Source organism: Ylistrum balloti, unplaced genomic scaffold (genome assembly GCF_031769215.1).
Source record: "Ylistrum balloti isolate Yb309-2 unplaced genomic scaffold, AGI_CSIRO_Ybal_v1 Utg371666, whole genome shotgun sequence".
In the NCBI taxonomy this organism is placed as follows: domain Eukaryota; kingdom Metazoa; phylum Mollusca; class Bivalvia; order Pectinida; family Pectinidae; genus Ylistrum; species Ylistrum balloti.
The window spans coordinates 133,477-157,894 of record NW_026782844.1 but is presented as its reverse complement, the minus strand read 5'-3'; the positions used below and the strand labels follow the sequence as shown (position 1 = coordinate 157,894).

The 24,418-nt window shown below is 39.8% G+C and overlaps 1 protein-coding gene across 1 annotated transcript in view; it reads right to left on the bottom strand.

The window, feature by feature from the left end:
- The window catches only part of LOC132563274 (low-density lipoprotein receptor-related protein 6-like), a 47,799-nt gene extending 27,592 nt beyond the window's left edge, over positions 1-20,207 (bottom strand). Inside the window, exons 1-11 of the mRNA XM_060228032.1 lie at positions 20,073-20,207; positions 17,915-17,997; positions 15,198-15,342; positions 14,929-15,097; positions 14,427-14,561; positions 12,235-12,509; positions 4,390-4,518; positions 1,935-2,068; positions 1,372-1,480; positions 447-633; positions 23-227 (exon numbers count right to left, since the gene is read on the bottom strand). Coding sequence (XP_060084015.1) covers positions 23-227; positions 447-633; positions 1,372-1,480; positions 1,935-2,068; positions 4,390-4,518; positions 12,235-12,509; positions 14,427-14,561; positions 14,929-15,097; positions 15,198-15,342; positions 17,915-17,997; positions 20,073-20,151 — 1,650 coding nt within the window. The 5' untranslated portion in view covers positions 20,152-20,207. The remainder of the gene's footprint in view (positions 1-22; positions 228-446; positions 634-1,371; positions 1,481-1,934; positions 2,069-4,389; positions 4,519-12,234; positions 12,510-14,426; positions 14,562-14,928; positions 15,098-15,197; positions 15,343-17,914; positions 17,998-20,072) is intronic.
- Positions 20,208-24,418: the final 4,211 nt, after the last annotated feature.

The window sequence follows — 24,418 nt, the reverse complement described above, 5'->3', positions numbered from 1 at the left end:
ATTTTACTATATTGATTCAGACCTGGCCCGTGAGGTTGTATTCGGATATTAAGTCATTCGACCAGATGATCAGCTTGTCGTTGTTCAGTACATATAAGACCTCCCTTCTACTGGACAGTTGGGTAGGGTTAACTAACCCCGGCAGCGTCACCGGGTTCTCCATCCTTCCGTCCATTGACATCTTGTACAACGCTGGGTTCGGGTTGCCAACAGAGTAGTAGAGATAACTAAAAGTACATAATATAAAATAATATAAAAGTGAACAAACATATATCATTGTAAAAAAATCATATAAGGCACAGACAATATGATATTCTACTTTGTATTGTAGTCCATTTATCAAAATACATCTGTGTAACGTTCAGAAATTAGAATATCAGTCACATTGGTTTTGAATGAGCTTATTCAACGACAGGTTTAATCAAAGGAAATTAGAAACACATTACGATGCCGTGGAGTGATGGATGATTTGGATGTCAGTAATGGTGTCCTGTGTTTGACGTATAAGCACTCTTTCACCATTGGCGAGTCCAGCCATCTCTATCCTGACAATGGATCTGGTCGTGTTGTCAATTTCCCAATCAAATCGGTTGATGAAGTAAAGACGACGTTGTCGTTGGTCTATTGTCATTGCTGTAAATACAAGATAAATAGTGGCTCTATAAAAATACATATTCGTAGGTAATCACTAACTACTCCAATTATAGTGGTGACGATTTGAAATTCAAACAGAAATGTTTTTATTGAAAGCAACACGAGGTTGGAAGACACCCGTAAATAAAGTTTGGATTATTATGAGACGTAAGCACGTATATTCCTGGTGCTGTTTATAGTAATGAATTCTTCAAAACACTTGTCTTAAATTGTTATTTAAGGTTGAGTGGAATTTGGATCTGGTTCCCTTTCCCATTTTTGCTACGCGGAACTAGAATCTGGTTACCAGTTTCGTTTAATAAAGGAACTAGGATCTGATTTCCAGTTCCGTTAAATGTTAAACGAAACTAGAAATAGGTACTGGAAACCAACTCTAGTCTCCCGTAGTTTTGTGGAATGATAGCTGGCACATACATACTTAGTACTGTTATTAGATTTCACTAGGTGGATTCTCATCAACTGATGTCAGTGTTCTGTCAAGGTGAGGCACTGTCCCTCCCTACTGTGATGGAATCATCCGCCTAGAAGTCCTTATGTTAGTTAATTTTGGAAGATGGTTTCGGTCTTTTTGCTCTTTAGTGTGGCGGAATCGTCATAATGTTAAGTGATGTAAATGTTACTCGGATTACGTCATTGCCAGATATAAACATTTAACGATTCTCTGGTCAATATGTTTTCAAGATAAAGATAAAGATTTGTTTTTAATAACAATCCTACCTTCCACGTTTCCAATACTGTTTTCTTTTGATAAAAATACAGTTGGCGTGCTGCCGTTCAATCCGACTTTATAGATCGACTGGTGTTTGGAATCACTGTAGTACACCATCTAGGTAAAGAAACATATTTAAAAAACTGATGTCATTTAATTTGTTTACTTGTTTTTTACGTCCGCTTTCAGCATGTAACAAATTGAAAGATGGGGAAGTAGTGGAGGAAACTGCGAGAATATCGCTGTATTAAAAATGTTGACTGTACGTATGTCTTGAAAAACCGCAATACCGACAACGAAATCTTGATTTTAGATGCTGACTGTCCAAACACAATATCGTTATGTCAATAGAATCTTGATTTAAAGTCGCACTATGAACAACAAAAAGGAGACATATGAAAATACCCAAAAGGGATAAGGTGTTCCGGAAGGGTAGACCTTATACTGTAAACGTTTTAAGTATACGTATTAAGTTTAAAGTATTGCAGTGATTATTGCAGTAGTTTTAATTTAATTTTCTTCCGCTGGTTTTATCCATATCATAGTGAAATAGTACATTAAAGTGCCTTACCTTTGTCAAAGGATCGTAAGCCAGTGCTCGTGGTTCAGGTGAACTTGCTATTACTGTATGCCCTTTCAATGTTGTGGATACCAGCCCCACATGACCTGTGGCTCTTTCTGCATACAAAATGGCTCGTGTCGCAGCTGAAGGCATGGAATAAAAACAGGAAATCATAGTTCTTTCAAATATCAACGTTGTGTTATGTCTTGAGCACATTACGCATATCTTCCTTTCGAATTATAGATGTAACCAAAGAATTTATTGATACCTTGCATCTGATGATTTAAGATGGAGACTGCTTGAAAAACGGAAAATTAGGAAAGAAACGCAGTTAACATCTTGGCTTTTTAAAAATAATATAACCAAACACAAAGGATATAGACCCTTAGTGTTTACACTTTTTGATTATCTTTCATGGTCTTCAAATCACTAAGTCGTAAATTATCACACTTGCAATCGTTTTATAGATAGTGCATGACAGTGCCCTAACTTCAACACATCATTAGCTTACTTTGTTTCAATGTAAAATGAATATAAATTGAGAGGCGTATCAATAATACATGGTAGCGCTAGACTCTTTAGTTAATCACTATATTTCTATCAACTAGGATTTATTTAGCGATCAGTATGCATATCATTAAAACAGAGAGGTGCTGCAAAGTCAAAACCAAGAGTACGTTTGTACCAACATATAACTATATTTTTATATTAAATTGCAAACTTTTGATACATCTATCGGCTATGCGTTTAACTAGGTGTATAACTTCGCTTAATTTATTCATGTATAATCATATTTGTGACAGGATAATCCCAGAACAGCGGAACGCTAACACGTGTCATTAGAAACCCAGAACAGGTTATGGTTGAATATGTTAGCATGTGGCAATAGAATTCTAGAACAGCGGAAAAGTGTTCACGTTTACATGTGACAGAATAATCCCAGAACGATGGAAGAGTGCTCATGTTTTCATGTGACAGAATAATCCCAGAACGATGGAAAAGTGCTCATGTTTTCATGTGATAGAATAATCCGAGAACAGTGGAAACGTGTTCACGTTTTCATGTGACATAATATTCCCAAATCAGTGGAAAAGTGTTAACGTTTACATGAGACCAAATAATCACAGAACGGTGGAAAATTGCTCATGGTTACATGTGACATAATATTTCCAAACCAGTGGAAAGGTCTTCACGTTTACATGAGACCGAATAATCCCAGAAAGGTGGAAAAGTGCTCATGGTTACATGAGACAGAATAATCTGAGAACAGTGGATGAGTGCTCACGTTACTTAGAATAGTTATCCATATCTATACATCTAAAATCATTTTATTATAGGATTATGATACTACTTCACCGGTGGTTAATGTTCATGTATACTGTACATAGGATACTATGTTGCCAATGTTAATCTAAAGGACTTATTTTACTGGTTCCTAGTCACTCACTTATCAGTTTTTTTTTTTCAAATCTACGATGTCTCTTCTTGTCCTTTAATGTTACAAAATTGAAAGTTGTAACCTTCTTAGCCTTCTAACCCTGGTTCCAGATTCACGAATCTTCCTTAAGGAATGTTCGTTACCTTAGATTACCCATAGTATTACATAGTTTAAGGAAACTACCTGAAATAGAAGATTTATTCTTAACTTAAATAGGCTTTTCTATGGTAGTTCAGATAACCTTGCTTTAAGGAAGAAACTGGGGCATGGAAGGAGTTAAGTTACTCTTCGTTGCACCCTTTCAATCAGGTCTTTATCTTTGAATTTTGAGTAGACTTCAAACAGAGGAGGCATATTATAGGTGAGGTCTCACTAAAGATTTGAATAATTGTTCAAACACTGGTTTATCCATGATTACAGTAGTGATGTCCAGTTTTGCTGTTTGCTTTGCATACAATTATTTTATTGTTGAGTTTGAACTTAAGATCCTTGTCTATTGTGACACCAATATCTTTCTTTAATTGTGCATTCTTTAATATACATGTATTGTATAGTTACATACTATTTACCCTACCCACTGAGCTGTAAATATATATAATATGATATGCTTTAATTGTGCATTTTGTGCAGCATGATGTATAATGCATGCTGATAGACAGCTGTCTTAATAACAATAAACTTTATTTTACAACAGCTGCGAAACAAGTTATCTAAATTATGCTAATTACTCTTGTTAGCCCGGATGGAAGCTCGCGAGGAGTCTTACTGTGGGAGGAACCCCAGGGAAACCCACGTGGTCAGGCAGGTAACCCCATACTTTTTCACATCCATTCCAGGAATCGAACCCCGTGCGGCTATGCGAAATGCTAGTGAGTTACCACTGCACCACCCGACCACCCTCAACAATGTTAAGATTTGTTACATATAGATATGTCTCACATTTATATAACCAACAAATTTCAGTTTCAAGTGAAGCATTTTTGTAGATGTGACATTTATATTCAGTCTCTGAGGGTTGTGACTTACGCTGACAATTCTTGCCATTTGTTGACATGACATTGGTGGAGAAAGAAGAACAGGAACAGCGGTACCGGTCATCAGAAGAGGCGAAACACAGCTCGGAACAAGCATGGCTTATACATGGATTACCTTCATCTAGATAAAAAAGAGCACTCTAGAATTACGATGTATCACCATAGATAAGTATTCAAGGGAAGTAATTCACCATTAAGGATTGTTTTATGTTGATGATGTATATATATAAATACTAGTGGAAAAAAGAAACTGCATGGATATGATATGATACATCTCCAGAGCTATATAAGAGATCACCAAAAAATGCAACTGGGTTTTATCTGACCTTTATTTAAAACCAGCTCAATTGATATGGTTATTGCATCAGCAGCGTCTTGGATAAAGATCAATTTTCACAGACGTTCTCTAAACAATGCCCAGCTTATCGATACAGTGCATGTCCACTATTGCAATCGATGCATGCTTGACAATGATGATTCTCACAAATAAACGTGACAGGTCTGGCAACATCAACGTCTGATTTTAACTGCGACGTAAGCGACGCTGCATATCATCCCACGCGTGTTCTGTACCTATCTGACGACATTACAGGCTAGGGAAGCACATTCACATTGTGCTGGATCAAGAAGTCAATGACTGCCCCCGCGACGTTTTGGCAAGCGTTATCCTGTTGCAGCATGACGTTACGTTGCTGCATACACGGAAGGACGTGAGGCCATGTGCTTTCGTCACAGTATCTGATACCTGCAAGTGTGCCGTCCACAACCACAAGAGCTGTTCTACCATAGAATGAAATGCCACCCACTTCATGACACTACCTCCGACAAATGGACGTCGTTGATTCACACAACTGTCATGGAAACATTCACCAATAAGCGTTATTAACGACAAAATTGGCGCATTGAAAAACGAAAAAACACTATTAACCTTCAAGCTTACCGAGCGGTTGCAAGTGACACTCTCGTGGATATGAACATAAATGTGAAGCGCATAGGGGAAACAGTGTTAAGCACGATCAAAGAAGGCCATTTAACGCCGTTGAAACAGAAAGAGATTGGGGTTCCAATGATACAATGCCAAATAAGTAGCTAATTAACATATCTAACAAACAGCTCACAGATAGCGGCAAAACACAGCTACTTAAGGGTTTTAATTATGCCATCGTCCAAGACAAATTTCCAGTTTATGATTATATCGTAGCCACATGACAGAACTTGAGTTATGCTGAGGCTGATCAACAAGGAGATAACAAGTGACAGGTATCTTAAAATTTACAAAATTACCACCAACAACATATTAAAGGAAAAGCGCACTGCACTTCAACAATTGAGCAAGGACAGATCTAGCATGATTTTGCCAGCCGATAAGGGAAAAGCCATAGTTGTCATAGACACCGACGAATACGTGAACAAAGTCGTTGCTATGCTTTAAGACAACAAAACATGAAAAACTCAAGAACAACCACACATAAAAGTTCAAAAAGCGCCTGGTACCTAGCTTATTAAAACTTAAACCAGAAAATAAGATAACTGAATCGCAATACAGACACTTGTATCCCAGTGCAGAGAACACACCTAGAATGTACTGCACAACAAAGTTCCACAAAGAAGGTAATCCATTACGGTCTATAATGGACTATACTGGTTCCATTGTCTCCAGGTCACTAGCAGACATTCTCGGACCCTTGGTGGGAGATTCGACGCGACATATCAAAAACGCGAAAGACCTTGAAGAAAGTATGTCCACGGTACTTTTCCAAAAAGATCAGGAATTCATTTCACGCGATACAGTGTCTTTGTTCAACAACCCACCCACTGGCAAAGCACTTGTTATCATTAGATGCCGCCTACAGCAGGACCGGTCATGGCGAAAGAACACCAATCTCCATATCCAGGACCTGATGGATTTACTTTCCCTTCGATATACCATCTATCAGCAACGGTTTGGCACATCTATGGGCAACCATGTGTCTCTGATTGTGTCTAACTTGTTCATGGAACACTTGGAGTAATGCTCTAGCAACGGTCCCCATAGAATGCTAGTCCCGTCTGTGGACGCGGTATGGCGATGACATATTGGAAATAGTAAAAACAGGGTCACAGAAAGATTTGACTGAGCATATCAATACCTTAGACATCACCAACAACATCACATTCACCTGTAAGGAAGAAATCAATGGCGCTATGCCATTTACATCCTCCTAGTAAAGAAAGATGATGGTAATATCAAGGTATTGGTTCATAGGGAAAAGACCAATACCTCTACTTTCGATCTCACCATCCCTTACACCAAAAGTTGGTACTTGTACAAACCTTTCTCAACAAACTTGAAACGATTGTCACTGAACAACAAGACAAGAAGCAAGAAAAAAAACACATCCATAGCACCATGAATCATCTGGATGGATACAATGTCCGGGCAATCCAGAAAGTTAACTATGAAGCTGATGCAAGCAAAAAAAACTAAGAGTCGAAACACCAAGGGAAAGAACAAAACGAAAGGACAAATTGTCATCCCCTATATCAAAGGTCTGTCAGAGACCATTCAGAGGATTAACCATGGTCATGGCATTGCAGCACCCATGAAACCTCACAAGACACCCGAAATATCCTAGTCCCTAAGGATAAAATACCCAAAGAAAACGTCGCAGCATGGGTATACAAAATTGAATGCAAGAACTGTAATGATGGTGGTGTGTAACCATGCAGACTTTGAGTGTTGGTCGTGATAACGTCCCCTTACTTGAAACTCTTGAAGAAGGAGGTAATAAAAATCAGTTTTTTGTATGTTAAACGTACACATGGCGTTGTTAAGTTTATGGCCAGTGGCCTAAATGATATACTGTATCACTTAGAAGTGACAACACCACATGGTGTCAGAAGAATATGGATAAATTGGAGTCGCCCGCATCACTGTCACTGACAGGTAACGTAGCGGAAAATTGAAAACGATTCAAACAGAGAACTATACCTCGAGGCTTCCGGTGCGACGGGAAAAGAGGACAAGCAAAAGACATGCCTGCTTCTCCACGTTATTGGAGAGGATGCACTCGAGATATACAATAACTTTTCATTTGAAAATAAAGATGACAAGTTTAAATTAGTCGTTTTCATAGGAAAATTTGAAGCGTACTGCTCGCCTAAGAAAAATGTGACTTTCGAACGTCATAAATTTTTCACTTGTTCTCAGAAATTCGATGAAAACATTGATATATATGTGAACGAACTTAGAACTAAAGCCAAATCGTGTGAATTTGGTCAGTTAACAGACTATCTTATCAAGGATAGAATCGTCTGTGGGATTCCTGATAATGGTCTTAGGGCTCGTTTGTTAAGGGTTCAAGATTTGAAACTCAGTGACGCAATTACCATGTGTAGAACGGCGGAAACGACAAAAGATCGTATGAAAGACCTAGTTGAAGAACAGAAGGAGGTTCATGCTGTTAAACACAAGCCTACGGGAAAACAAACACGTTCCAAGCAAGGTGGTAAGACAGCACAACACAAACAGACAGCTACACTACAAAAACAGACTAAAGGTCAATGTGGAAGATGTGGGAGAAATCATGGTACCCAGTACGAGTGTCCGGCTATGGGTAAAACCTGTAACAACTGTCAAAAGAAAAATACTTTCTCAAAAATGTGTTTCCTTGGCAAGAAAGTCCACGAAGTGTCAGAATTCAAAGAAACAAAAACTCAATTTCAACAAAGTGACTCTACAGAATTTTTTGTTGACACAGTAGATACAATTAATTCTGGTGATTCTTCAAGCAAGGAATGGAGGTTGAACATTAATACAAACGGTACGAACGTTAACTTTTAGCTAGATACTGGCAGTCAAGTCAACATTATTCCCAAAACATTGTATTACAAGTTGGCAGAGAAGCCGAAGCTACATCAGGCGAATGTGAGATTTATTTCTTTCAGTGGAGACAAAATACCGGTCACAGGTGCATGTGTACTGAAGCTGAACCACAAAGGGCGGACAACTCCAGTGAATTTCATAGTGGCTTAAAACTCGGGAACTGCACTCCTAGGTGTGAAAGCATGTGATAAACTTAACCTAGTCAATCGCGTGTTTAACATTGACAAACCTGCACAGTCAGCAGACAGTATTGTATAGGAGTTTTCTGATGTATTTGAAGTCCTGGGGTGTCTACCAGGTTACCACAGTATTTAAGTCAATTCATCAGTTGCACCAGTGGTACACCCATGTCGTAAGGTTCCATTTGCCATTCAGGACAGGATTAAGGCAAAGCTTGAACGTATGGAGAAACTGGAAGTCATATGTAAGGAGAATGATCCTACATCCTGGGTCAGCTCTATGGTTGTCGTCGAGAAGAAAAACGGTCAACTTCGTATATGTCTTGACCCCAGGGACCTGAACCGCGCAATATTACGAGAATATTTAAGCTTCCAACCAGAGAAGAAGTTATGTCAAAGTTCAAAAATGAATATTTCAGTAAGCTCGACGCTTCATCCGGATTCTGGCAAATGAAATTGGATTCCGATTCATCAAAGCTAACCTGTTTTGATACACCATTCGGAAGGTACAGGTTCTACGATTACCATTCGGAATATCCTCAGCTCCAGAGGTATACCACAAGGCAATCCATATGATATTTGAGCACGTCGAAGGAGCTTCATCGGTCATGGATGATATCAGCATACGGAAAGGTACTCTGGAAGAGCACAACCAGAGGCTACGCAAAGTTCTAGAGCTACTCGAGAGTCAAATCTGAAATTCAACAAGGAGAAATGTGTCTGTGGTGTACAGTCATTAACATTCATTGGAGATTTCGTGTCTGCAGAAGGAATGAAACCAGATACATGGAAAGTCCGAGCAATCCAAAGCTTCAAAACACGCTAGTGTAAGAAAGATGTTCGACGGTTCTTAGGAATGGGGAACTATCAGGGTCGTTACATACCAGATCTGTCTACTAAGACCGCTATGCTGAGGCAGCTCTTAGATGAGAAAAAATGGGTTTCACTGGGACGAAGCAGAGAAAAAATGCTTCAAGGAATTGAAAGACATACTTACCAGTGAATCAATATCGAAGTTCTACGATAGTGAGCGTGAAATCAAAATCTCAGCTGACGCGTCCAAGTCTGGTCTAGAAGCGGTAATCCTACAAAAGCATGATGACGATTGGTTCCCAGTAGCTTACGGATCACGAGCAATATCACAGGCAGAGACGCGCTACGCACAGATTGAAAAGGAAATGCTTGCCATTACCTTCGCCTGTGAACGATTTCATCAATACATATATGGCCAGCGAGTACAGGTCGAAACAAACCACAAACCGCTTATCGCGATATTTAGAAAGTCGCTGAATGACTGTCCTATGCGCATTCAACGATTGATGTTACGGATACAGAAGTACACATTAGATGTTACATTCACACCAGGCAAGTTCATGTATACTTCAGATGCTTTGTCGCGCGCGTACGAGTCGACAGAAACTCTGCAGGATCGTTCTGGTGAGGCGGAAGTTGATGCTTACGTAGACTTCGTAATGCATAGTATTCCGGTATCGGACAGGAAAATGGATGAAATAAGAAGTGAAACAAGCAAAGACCCCGATCTACAAGTGGTAATAGGAACCATCGTCAATGGATTTCCAGATACTAAGTCAAAGTGTTCGTCAGTCGTTCTAGAGTACTGGAACATCCGGGATGAACCGAGTGTTGTAGAAGGTGTGATCTTGAGGAACAATCGGGTAGTGATTCCGAGGAGTCTCCGAAAGGAGATGTTAGTGAAAATTCACTCAGGGCATTTGGGTATAGCTAAATACAGGCTCCGAGCACGTCAGGTAATGTACTGGCCAGGCATGAACCAGTGTGTTGAGGAAATGGTGCAGTCATGCTCAACGTGTGCGAAACACCGGTCAAAACAGGCATCAGAACCTTTAAACCCTCATCTTGTGGCGGAGTATCCTTGGGAAAAGGTTGGCGTTGATATTTGTACGCTTAAAGGTGACAATTTCCTATTGATATGTAACTATTATTCAAACTATCAAGAAGTGTGTCCCTTACAGAGCTTGAATGCTTTGTCGATTATTAAGGCAATGAAATACACGTTTGCAGGTCAGGGCCCCCGAAGAAGTATTTTGTGACAACGGTCCACAGTTTACGTCAAGTGAGTTTCGAGAGTTTGCTACGAACTATGATTTCAAGCATATTTCATCCAGTCCCAGCTTCCCACAGTCAAATGGACAAGCTGAGAAAAGTGTGGGCATTGTGAAAAGTCTTCTCAAGAAATCGCATGAGGACGGAAGTGGTTTCTACATGAACTTATTGGTCTACAGAGCTACACCATGGAGCTTCTCCATGGGAGAAAGCCTGGTCAAATCTGCCGATTGTTGACAGTCAATTGTTGGTCAAGTGACAGTCGTCAGAACAATTTAGAAAGGAAAAGTTTGCAGATAAAGTCAGACAAAAGTTCTATTATGACAAAAATGTTCGCGAGTTACCCCCCTTGGATCGCGGGAACACTGTGAGTATCCGTGACAGTCGTGATAGTACATCGTTTACAAAGGCTGTAGTCCGTGAGGAAGTATCCCCGGGGTCATACCTGGTCGAAACTGATGCTGGAATCACATATCGTCGAAATCGAAAAGACGTTCTGAAATGTGTGGAACGTGAAAAGGTAACAATACCTGATGACGAAGGTAATGATGTGATTCGTCCAAGGACTGAATTTGCTGATGATGGTGACATTGGAACCCAAGTAAAGTGTGATGAACCAACTATAGTGACAAAATCGAGTTGAACTGTTAGAAGGCCAAATTGTTTCATTGAAGAGATGTAGTGTAATTTAGTCGGTGTTTTGAAACAAAAACTGGTAAAGGAGTTTATCTTTTTCTTAAAGTTGCTTCATTCAATTTTAGAAACAGTCATTTCATTTTGCTTGCTAAAGTGCATCAAGAATAATTTTGAACTAGTTATTCAGTTTAATGTAGCCTAAATGATAAACTGTATCACTTAGAAGTGATCACATCACAAGAACGCGTTATATATCGGAGAAACAAGCAGGAGATTCGGGGTCCTACTCAATGAACATAAGAAAGACGTGGAATCCCAAGAAGGTAAAAAGTCACTATATCGAAAACATTCACAGTCCCAGATCAGTAAATTTGCACTTATAGATCATTCCGCACAGCAAAACCATATCATTGACTGGGAAATGTCCAAAAAAGTAGACAGGGAAAATAACCTTTTCAGACGGTTGTTTAAGGAAGCCATCTGGATACGCCGCAGCGGACAGTACTTCATAAGGAGGTAAAAGCATAGCCGAATTGACTACAATACATTGTTACCATCTAATGTTATATTCTGTTTATTATCTCTTCACACTTTTTTCGACCTTTGTGTATATGGGATTATAGTACAGCCGGAAAAGTTGCTCGATTCCGTACCATTTCGTATGTCATTGCCAGTACGCTCCACATTGGTCATTTGTCTGATGAAAGTGACCGTGTACTCATCGAAACGCCACACTGTAATATTCTACTAGTTGTGTTATACGAACTCTATTATATCATCTATGTAAAGTTTCAAGCTTTAATTGATAAAATTGAGCAATACATGACCATTTTAAATATAAATAGTTTCTTTTCTCAGCTAGTACATATCTATAAAAGACTTTCACTAAATCATCGTTATCTTTAGGACGTTCCAGAGTTAAACATGTTCCTATATCTCAGTACACAGAAAGTGTAATTCTTTTTCACAAACTTATTTAAAGAACTTTAAATCTGGACAGAAGAAACTCAAGTGAGAATATGACAACATGAAAGGTAAGATATTTTTACCTCGATTGGAGAAAAAAGTTTACCTTTCTGTTGAGTGGTTCTGCTACGAGAGACGATGTAGTACGTGTTGCCACCAGAACTGCTGTGTACAGTAGATGAGTTACCATCAAGGGACATTGTGACGAAATCGTTCAGGGTAGACACTATTACCGTGGAGGCTGTGGGGATCATTCCAAACAATGAAGTAGTGTTTCCATTGTTCAGGTTCTGGGTATTGACTACCGTTTCCCGACAGTTCATTAGATCTAACGAACAGTTGACTACTTTGTTTGCCCAACCATCGGTCCAAAAGATATTCCTAAAATAAGATTGTAGAATTTTAATCACACATCTTGCATGCTTGTTTCAACTATGATAAAACATAATCTTGAAAGCGTTTTTATGTTGGTGGTCACGACATGATAGCTTAATGTACCCAGGCCTATTTCCGACTCCTCCCAAAACACACACGTGTTTATATTTATGTCCCTGTCATTTAAGAGGAAGGGGAAAGGATCTAGCGTATAGCATGGCCCATGTCCGTCCCGTCGCGTCGAGTCGTGCCCTGTTCCAATGTAAGCACCTAACAACTTCATTCAAAGATCAGTTGTGCTTTAAATATAGAAAATATCAACTATTTTTATTCAATCACTTGGCGACTTCATTCTTTCATTGATTTTCGTCAAATATTATTCAAAAGTCAACTATGGGTATACCGATGATATTATTCTGTTTCAGGGTTCTAAGGTCACAATCAATATATATAGAAAATCATCACAAAATTTGATTTTTATCACTCTTGATACTTCACGTCTTAATAGATTTTGATGAAAAAAATAAACACAATGTGTTTCAGGTTTCCAAGGTCGAGGTTACATATTCTATATGAAGGGAAATCATTAATCGATTTATTTACATTTTTTCATGCAGATGAGTTCTTGTTTCGGGATACAGGGTCACGATCACTATGATATTGATAAAAACGTCTAACCAATTGATACCTTGATAATGTCACCCTAAACTTGTTTATTTCTTAATGTTATCATAGAGCCCGAAATACAATGATCGATATTTTTATCTCGTCCATGATAAACCAGAGAAGCAGAAGTGATCTTGGACTTATTTCAAAGTGACGGGTGTAATCATGTCTTGCACACACTTTGTCTATTTTTGAATAGAAATGTTGTGCGAGCTAAATTATTTCCCCTTTATCAATAACACTGATATATGTATAGTTATAAACACAATAATACAATAAAAAAAATGCAGATCTAATTCAAACTCAAATTCGATTAAAACTTTGGCCATAATTAACAAAAGAAAACCAATTTACTCAGAGAGATATCCAGGGTAAACAAGACCAGGTGTTCGGGAAGGTTAATCGTTTTCTCCTTCATCGATATCCGCCATACAGATCCTCACTAATCTATGAATGTGACGTCACCTTTCTAAATGGCAAACAGTAATGAAACCACTAGGCAAACCAACCAGCATGAACAATTTCCAACTAAATAACGCACAAAGAAATATATTTTTCCCTCCTTTGTCGACATCTGACAGGAAAATCGTGATATAAACGCTACATGCAGGTATATCACTTTCCAGAAATGTAACATTCACAATAGGGAAATCGAAATCTTCACTCTTATCAATACAGCTTGATGGAAGTACCTAGATAAGATGTCATTTGGTGTAGGTTAAATCCATACTTTTGTTTTTACTTCAACAAAAGAATGAAAGGGGAATTAAATGTCACTTGATATTCTACATTGCCCTGAAAATAGCAAATCGTTGATAAAAACTATCCTGGTAGTTTAGAGACGCGCGAAAATATGTATTTACAATAGGTCACCATAGGGCAAAGTCTCGGGTGACCTAAAATGTCAAGTCGATCGGCATATAAACACAGTTGTATTACCGGAAAAGCAAACTTCAAAGGCTGAATGATGTCACATGTTTACGTCTTGAGATCACTTCCAGTCCCTTTAAAGAAAGTGTCAAGTGCATATCTACCATGTTTTAAGAATTTTAACAAGAAAATAAATCCCATTGGTTCTTTACATAACTATGATAATGAGTTTTTGAGACTATTGTCGACAATGAAAACAAGAAACAAAGACTGAACTGCAGTTCTTGTTAAGGGTCGGGGATGGATGGAAGGGGGAGGCGAGTCGAGGATGATGCTAGCTAACAAACAAACACACTTTGCATTCTATTCTATACATGTATACTATGCCTTGTAGAACTATATAGCTGGTTTGGCCAGGTGATCCTTCCGGATTGGACTTCAGCAACGTGGGTGCAGGAGAACAAACCGTCCATGGTACATTTCATGATTAAATGAGAACCTTGATCTCCGATGTATAAAACTCTAAAAGCAAAAGAAAGAGCTGATTTACAGAAAACAAGTTTAGGTATCTTTGGTGTTAAAACACTGGAAGGTACCGGGACAGTAAAAGTGCACACTTACCATACAATCCAATTTGTAGTAATTATGAACAATAAAATTAACTTTGTGATATCCATAACACCATTTAAGGTTTAACATTGAACATAAATAATTGTGACCTTATTCTTTCCCAAAACATAAATGTTTCCGACCTTGTCCTTCTCCAAGAAAATATCTATTTATGTATTGTCCTAAAGATGATGATGATGATGATGATGATGATGATGATGATGATGATGATGATGATGATGATGATGATGATGATGGTGATGATGATGATGATGTATACTTATTGATGGGATCAGCCGCTAGTCCTCGAGGTAACAAAAGTCTGGATGTTACTGCCAAGACTCGATGTTGTCCTGAATAATCCGAAACAAAAACGGACGAATGGACAGAATCGGTCCAATACAAGTGTTTGATAATCCAATCAACGGCAAGGCCTGTTACATGCATTTCTGAAACATGAAACAATAAAAATGATCAGAATCCCTACATCACAATAGGTGAGTGGGTGGATAGGTAGGTAGGTAGGTAGTCTGAGTTCTCTACATTTACCTGGATATGAAACAATAGAAGAGCTGGACGAAATCGTCAGGTCGTCGTAGTTTGCTCTATAAATGCCACTGTTTCCACTGTCAAACCAAAACAACAACGAGTCATGCGTGTCAATCGCCAGCCCGATGATTTCTCCTGTGGAACTCTGGAAAAGAAAATAAGACATTTAACTCTTAAAAAAAAAATCTGTTCTTCACTAGACTGATGTCAGTCATACACGTGATATTTACAAGAGGATGCAGTATCATGGAATCAGTGCTAGTGTATCCCTGAGAACATCACTGTCATTCTGAGGTGACAGTGCTAGTTTCATCTTGAGAATATTCCTTTCACTCGAGAGTAACATTGCTAGTGTCTCCCTGAGAATATCACTGTCATTCTGAGGTGACAGTGCTAGTTTCATCTTGAGAATATTCCATTCACTCGAGAGTAACATTGCTAGTGTCTCCCTGAGAATATCACTGTCATTCTGAGGTGACAGTGCTAGTTTCATCTTGAGAATATTCCATTCACTCGAGAGTAACATTGCTAGTGTCTCCCTGAGAATATCACTGTCATTCTGAGGTGACAGTGCTAGTTTCATCTTGAGAATATTCCATTCACTCGAGAGTAACATTGCTAGTGTCTCCCTGAGAATATCACTGTCATTCTGAGGTGACAGTGCTAGTTTCATCTTGAGAATATCACTTTCACTCGAGAGTAACATTGCTAGTGTCTTCCTGAGAATATCACTTTCACTCGAGAGTAACATTGCTAGTGTCTTCCTGAGAATATCACTTTCACTCAATGGAAACATTGCTAGTTTCATCTTGAGAATATTCCATTCATTCGAGAGTAACATTGCTAGTGTCTTCCTGAGAATATCACATTCACTCGAGAGTAACATTGCTAGAGTCTTCCTGAGAATATCACTTTCACTCGAGAGTAACATTGCTAGTGTCTTCCTGAGAATATCACTTTCACTCGAGAGTAACATTGCTAGTGTCTTCCTGAGAATATCACTTTCACTCGAGAGTAACATTGCTAGTGTCTTCCTGAGAATATCACTTTCACTCGAGAGTAACATTGCTAGTGTCTTCCTGAGAATATCACTTTCACTCGAGAGTAACATTGCTAGTGTCTTCCTGAGAATATCACTTTCACTCGAGAGTAACATTGCTAGTGTCTTCCTGAGAATATCACTTTCACTCGAGAGTAACATTGCTAGTGTCTTCCTGAGAATATCACTTTCACTCGAGAGTAACATTGCTAGTGTCTTCCTGAGAATATCACTTTCACTCGAGAGTAACATTGCTAGTGTCTTCCTGAGAATATCACTGTCATCCAGGTATACAGATATATTATTGTGATTTCATTTTTCACATCATGTGTTACATCAATTAGAGAGTAATTCATAATAGAAGATCCGTAACAAAGTGTTTGAACGTCCATATACTGGAGAATAAGGGGGAAAACTGTAATAAAGCCATTTGACTTGACATTCTTCTTAAAATGATGTGCAACAAGTGTTCATAAACGAGACATAGATAAGTCAGCAACCGTACCTGAACCTGATTGGAAGTAACCATTGATACATATGATGGAGAAACGATTTTCTCATTTCTGAGGTCATGGAATCAATCCGAGTTATGCGGGTCAAGAACATCACTATTTCAAATAATCTTGACTTCAAATTTTGCTGCAGAACGCAAACAGGTATCAATTCAATATTAAAAATCGAATAAAAAGTAAAGAAATAAAACAAACTAGTATCTCAGGAAAAATTTACTTTCTCTTAATATAGATGGTATGTTATTCAGGATGCCTCAGTATTTCGACAAAGTTTTTGTGATTTCCGGTGAAGAAGAGAAGAAATGGCGGTAGGTAGCTGCATCCAGTGTAGGACTAGGCCTATTGCTTGTTGAATCTTGATAATTAATTCTCCACGGTTATGCGGGTCAAAACATACTATCGTCAAGTCAAGTCATGACTTCAAATTTTGCTGCAACAACGCGCCAATCTATATTTAAGAAAGTAAAGTTATTCCCTTTCTCTTAATATAGCATGTCACTTCCGAGCATTATCGCGACATTAAGAAGAGAAGAAATGGCGTGTTGTCGTGCATCCAGTGTAGGCATGCTCTTTATACACTAGACTAGGCCTATTGCTTGTTGATGACATCTTGATAATTAATTCTCCACGGACCCCAAAACATACTCTCGTCAAGTCAAGTCATGAACAACGCGCCAATCTATATTTAGAGAAAGTAAAGTTTTCCCGCATGTCACTTCCGAGCATTATCGCGACATTAAGTCGTGTTGTCGTGATATTTAAGGCGACTTAAAGATCAATTTAACACGATAATTATCATGACTGTTTTATGTTGTTTGTGGTACGGTACAATGAGCTAGCATCCAGATTGAATTTTGGATTAAAATATAATATATTTTCATCGGAAATAGGGAACAAGAAAGCTAAATCCCATCCATGTACGTAGTTTCATGGTGTGGATAGATATTGTTTTACTCGACCAGTCAATCCGTATGAGAGATTTGTCACCGAGCCAGTGAATCATTATTTCAACATCATTAGAGGAAAACCTCCTAATTTGTAGACGTTTACCATGCTAAGTGCTTTTGTGATGAGATGGGAAATATGAACTATGGACCTGATATAGACCTCCCATTAAAACGTATGGAAGAATGAGTTGTTTCTATGGTTGTAAGTTGTTTCCTTACCTTTAACACACGGGTCGGGTTTATTATGGTGTTTTCCCTGACCTCAGCATGGTAGATACCGTCACTTCTGCTGATGAAGACATCTGGCAAAGAATAAAACGGAATGGTTAATATGTCTGCAATGTTTCAAGTGTGAAAAACATCCAAAATAACAAAACTTACAAAAAAAAAAAAAGAAGAAAAAAAAAAAAAAAAAATACAATAATATTAAAAAATTCAAAGGTCCATAGGGTCTGTGTTACGACCTATTTAGTGTCGTAACCATGGGAGTATAACAGGCTTCGGTATTAAAAGTAATAAAACCACAGCGTACACTACCAAATGATATACTGTCTGATTAACAAGGATCAGTTTGACAATATGGTGTTAAATATGTATCAAAATATTGCAAAATAAAAATATCATGTAATTTCAAAATTGAAAAAGTAGGATTTTTCTCAGCCAATTTTTCAAAGAATTGAATCATGTATATTCGATGTATGTTTGAGTAAACCAAAAATCTTTATATATTATTTGGCCCTGTGTGTTAAGAATTTTTGGTGAACATTTCTGGAAAATCCAAAAACCGGTAAAGGTGTCATTAAATGCCAAAATATTAATTTTGTTGGGGTTTGAAGGGGGTCAGTATTTCCTCAAAAATTCTGTGTTAAAAATGGTGTACATAGTGATAGGATGTCAGTTTTGAATACGTAGAATCTGCTTACAATTTAACAATCTCGAACTTGAACAAAGATTACTTCGTAAAAGCCAGACTAGGTCAAGCTTACTTGGTAAAGGTCAGAGTAGATCAAACGTACTTGGTAAAGGTCAGAGTAGATCAAGCTTACTTGGTAAAGGTCAGAGTAGATCAAGCTTACTTGGTAAAGGTCAGAGTAGATCAAGCTTACTTGGTAAAGGTCAGAGTAGATCAAACGTACTTGGTAAAGGTCAGAGTAGATCAAGCTTACTTGGTAAAGGTCAGAGTAGATCAAACGTACTTGGTGTAGCTCAGACTAGTTCAAGCTTACTTGGTAAAGGTCAGACTAGTTCAAACTTGGTTATGGAATTAGTAAAGTCAAGATAGGAGATGAATCTTTACATACATTAAATGTATATATATAGTTTATATGCACACATAATGTATCTACGTATTTGGTCAAACCCTCTAACATGTCACACAGGCAGACCTATTAGAAAGTGTTGTACACTTGTAATTTTTCTTACGTAAGAGATGAAGACCCTTCTGTAAGTGGTTGTATGTGAAGACGTCCCTATGTTAGAGCACAACCGTTCGCAAGGAACAGTTTATTTATATCTGGATACAATATCTTGTAAATACTATAGTTTATAAATACTATTTCAAATCATACAACCTTTCGTTAAGGTCCGTCCTGATTACATAGTGCTAGACCAACTTTCCACGTCCTGATTACATGGTGCTAGGCCCACCTTCCACGTACTGATTGCATGGTGCTATGCCCACTTTCCACGTCCTGATTACATGGTGCTAGGCCCGCCTTCCACGTACTGATTACATGGTGCTATGCCCACTTTCCACGTCCTGGTTGCATGGTGCTAGGCCCATTTTCCACGTCCTGATAACGTGGTGCTAGGCCCACTTTCCACGTCCTGATTGCATGGTGATAGGCCCACTTTCCACTTCCTGATTGCATGGTGCTAGGCCCACTTTCCACATCCTGATTGCATATTACTAGGCCGCTTTCCACGTCCTGACTGCATGGTGCTAGGCCCACTTTCCACATCCTGATTGCATATTACTAGGCCGCTTTCCACGTCCTGACTGCATGGTGCTAAGGCCCGCTTTCCATGTCATGATAACATAGTGCTAGGCCCACTTTCCACCTCCACTTTTCCGCGTCCTCGTAAACGGGTCATAGGTACACGTGATATAACGGATCACAGATACACGTGATATAACGGATCACAGATACACGTGGTATCACGGATTATAGGTACGCGTGGTATCACGAATTATAGATACACGTGATATCACGGACCATAGATACACTTAGTATCACGGGTTATATATACACGTGTTATCACGGATCACAGGTACACAGCGGTAATAGTCTCCCTTTTAAGGAGATTTTTTTTCTCTATAATATATATGTGATGCTTTTCTGAACAATATGTTATTCCCATCAATATAAATACCTACCTTTACAAGACAGAATTTGGATACAACCACAGACACATAGAATCCCACACCAAAAACTAGCTCCATCAATATTAAACATCTTCGAATTGAATTGGAAACAAATGCTCCAGTGTGGGAAAGCTATTTTGTCCCCTGGCCCATGTTTTGATGAGACATAACAGATGACAACACAACAGTCAGCGGTTTAGACGGCGTGTCACTGTAATACTCTGTAGGACCAATACACTTCCTGGTCAATGTCCTTATATAGGTATATCCCGCATGTTAGAGGATGTTTCTAAATAAACGTTTCAAGTATACCACAAGTGTTCCAGTCAAGAGTGATGTCACCAGTGTAAACAAACATTCAGAAAGTTCCCGCTAATATGACAACGGAAGTTAAATTCATGTTAAGAGTAATTTACTAAAACTACAGGATCCTGGTTACTTGGTTTCCGGATATGATCATGCTACACCAGAAACGATACTTATAAGCGCAGCGGTACATCACCCATCAAGTGTTTTGTAGGTAAAATATTACTACGTGGAAATCAAACGTATTTGGAGAAGTAACATAATTGCATCGATAGAGATTGGAAACTACGGTAGCCGATATGGCTCGGCAGATATGTACATAACTTTATATAAATCTGTTACGATAGCCGATATGTGCCGGTAGAGATGTATGTAATTTTATGTAAATCTGTTAATGTATATAACAAAATAATTCTTTTTAGTTTATCGAATGTAATATTGGAGCCCATACCTGTAGGCCAGAGTAAAACAACCTTACCTGGTGTAGGCCAGACTTGATCAAGCTTACTTAGTGTAGGTCAGACTAAATCAGGCATTCTTGGTATAGATCAGACTAGATCAAGCTTACTTGGTGTAGGTCAGACTAGAACAACCTTACCTGGTGTAGGTCAGACTAGATCAAGCTTACTTGGTATAGATCAGACTAGATCAACCTTACCTGGTGTAGGCCAGACTAGAACAACCTTACCTGGTGTAGTCCAGACTAGAACAACCTTACCTGGTGTAGGTCAGACTAGAACAACCTTACCTGGTGTAGGCCAGACTAGCACAACCTTACCTGGTGTAGGCCAGACTAGAACAACCTTACCTGGTGTAGGTCAGGCTAGAACAACCTTACCTGGTGTAGGACAGACTAGAACAACCTTACCTGGTGTAGGCCAGACTAGAACAACCTTACCTGGTGTAGGCCAGACTAGAACAACCTTACCTGGTGTAGGTCAGACTAGAACAACCTTACCTGGTGTAGGCCAGACTAGAACAACCTTACCTGGTGTAGGTCCTAGAGGCTAGAACAACCTTACCTGGTGTAGGCCAGACTAGAATAGCCTTCAATGGGATAGGACAGACTAGAACAACCTTACCTGGTGTAGGCTAGACTAGAACAACCTTACCTGGTGTAGGCCAGACTAGAAAAACCTTACCTGGTGTAGGTCAGACCAGTAAAACCTTACCTGGTGTAGGCCAGTAGAACAACCTTACCTGGTGTAGGACAGACTAGAACAACCTTACCTGGTGTAGGTCAGACTAGAACAACCTTACCTGGTGTAGGCCAGACTAGAACAACCTTACCCGGTGTAGGTCAGACTAGATCAACCTTACCTGGTGTAGGTCAGACTAGATCAAGCTTACTTGGTATAGATCAGACTAGATCAACCTTACCTGGTGTAGGCCAGACTAGAACAACCTTACCTGGTGTAGGCTAGACTAGAACAACCTTACCTGGTGTAGGTCAGACTAGAAAAACCTTACCTGGTGTAGGCCAGACCAGAACAACCTTACCTGGTGTAGTCTAGACTAGATCAAACTAGAACAACCTTCATTGCTGTAGGTCAGACTAGAACAACCTTACCTGGTGTAGGCCAGACTAGAACAACCTTACCCGGTGTAGGCCAGACTAGAACAAACTTACTTGGTTTGGAAAAGACTGGAACAACTTTACCTGGTGTAGGCCAGACTAGAACAACCTTACCCGGTGTAGGCCAGACTAGAACAAATTTACTTGGTGTAGGCCAGACCAGAACAACCTTACCTGGTGTAGTCCAGACTAGATCAGACTAGAACAACCTGCATTGCTGTAGGTCAGACTAGGTCAACCTTACCTGGTGTAGGCCAGACTAGAACAACCTTACCCGGTGTAGGCCAGACTAGAACAACCTTACCTGGTGTAGGCCAGACCAGAACAACCTTACCTGGTGTAGTCCAGACTAGATCAGACTAGAACAACCTGCATTGCTGTAGGTCAGACTAGGTCAACCTTACCTGGTGTAGGCCAGACTAGAACAACCTTACCCGGTGTAGGCTAGACTAGAACAAACTTACTTGGTTTGGGAAAGACTGGAACAACTTTACCTGGTTTAGGCCAGACTAGAACAACCTTACCTGGTGTAGGACAGACTGGAACAACCGAACCTGGTATAGGACAGACTAGAACAACCTTACCTGGTGTAGGCTAGACTAGAACAACCTTACCTGGTGTAGGCCAGACTAGAACAACCTTACCTGGTGTAGGCCAGACTAGAACAACCTTACCTGGTGTAGGCCAGACCAGAACAACCTTACCTGGTGTAGTCCAGACTAGATCAACTAGAACAACCTGCATTAGCAGTAGGTGTAGGTCAGACTAGGTCAACCTTACCTGGTGTAGGCCAGACTAGAACAACCTTACCCGGTGTAGGCTAGACTAGAACAAACTTACTTGGTTTGGGAAAGACTGGAACAACTTTACCTGGTTTAGGCCAGACTAGAACAACCTTACCTGGTGTAGGTCAGGCAAGAACAACCTTACCTGGTGTAGGCCAGACTAGAACAACCTTACCTGGTGTAGGTCAGACTAGAACAACCTTACCTGGTGTAGTTCAGACTAGAATAGCCTTCATTGGGGTAGGTCAGACTAGAACAACCTTACCTGGTGTGGGCCAGACTAGAACAACCTTACCTGGTGTAGGTCAGACTAGAACAACCTTACCTGGTGTAGGCCAGACTAGAACAACTTTACCCGGTGTAGGCCAGACTAGAACAACCTTACCTGGTGTAGTCCAGACTAGAACAACCTTACCTGGTGTAGGCCAGACTAGAACAACCTTACCTGGTGTAGGACAGACTAGAACAACCTTACCTGGTGTAGGCCAGACTAGAACAACCTTACCTGGTGTAGTCCAGACTAGAACAACCTTACCTGGTGTAGGTCAGACTAGAACAAACTTACCTGGTGTAGGCCAGACTAGCACAACCTTACCTAGGTCCCGGTGTAGGCCAGACTAGAACAAACTTACTTGGTTTGGAAAAGACTGGAACAACTTTACCTGGTGTATGCCAGACTAGAACAACCTTACCTGGTGTAGGACAGACTAGAACAACCTTACCTGGTGTAGGCCAGACTAGAACAACCTTACCTGGTGTAGGCCAGACTAGAACAACCTTACCTGGTGTAGGTCAGGCTAGAACAACCTTACCTGGTGTAGGCCAGACTAGAACAACCTTACCTGGTGTAGGACAGACTGGAACAACCGAACCTGGTATAGGACAGACTAGAACAACCTTACCTGGTGTAGGCTAGACTAGAACAACCTTACCTGGTGTAGGCCAGACTAGAAAAACCTTACCTGGTGTAGGTCAGACCAGTAAAACCTTACCTGGTGTAGGCCAGACTAGAACAACCTTACCTGGTGTAGGTCAGACTAGAACAACCTTACCTGGTGTAGTTCAGACTAGAACAACCTTACCAGGTGTAGGTCAGACTAGATCAACCGAACCTGGTATAGGACAGACTAGAACAACCTTACCTGGTGTAGGCTAGACTAGAACAACCTTACCCGGTGTAGGCTAGACTAGAACAACCTTACCTGGTGTAGGTCAGACTAGAAAAACCTTACCTGGTGTAGGCCAGACCAGAACAACCTTACCTGGTGTAGGTCAGACTAGAACAACCTTACCTGGTGTAGGCCAGACTAGAACAACCTTACCTGGTGTAGTCCAGACTAGAACAACCTTACCTGGTGTAGGTCAGACTAGAACAACCTTACCTGGTGTAGGCCAGACTAGAACAACCTTACCTGGTGTAGGTCAGACTAGAACAACCTTACCTGGTGTAGGCCAGACTAGAACAACCTTACCCGGTGTAGGTCAGACAACAACCTTACCTGGTGTAGGCCAGACTAGAACAACCTTACCTGGTGTAGGCCAGACTAGAACAACCTTACCTGGTGTAGGCCAGACTAGAACAACCTTACCTGGTGTAGGTCAGGCTAGAACAACCTTACCTGGTGTAGGCCAGACTAGAACAACCTTACCTGGTGTAGTCAAGACTAGAACAGACAAGAACAACCTGCACA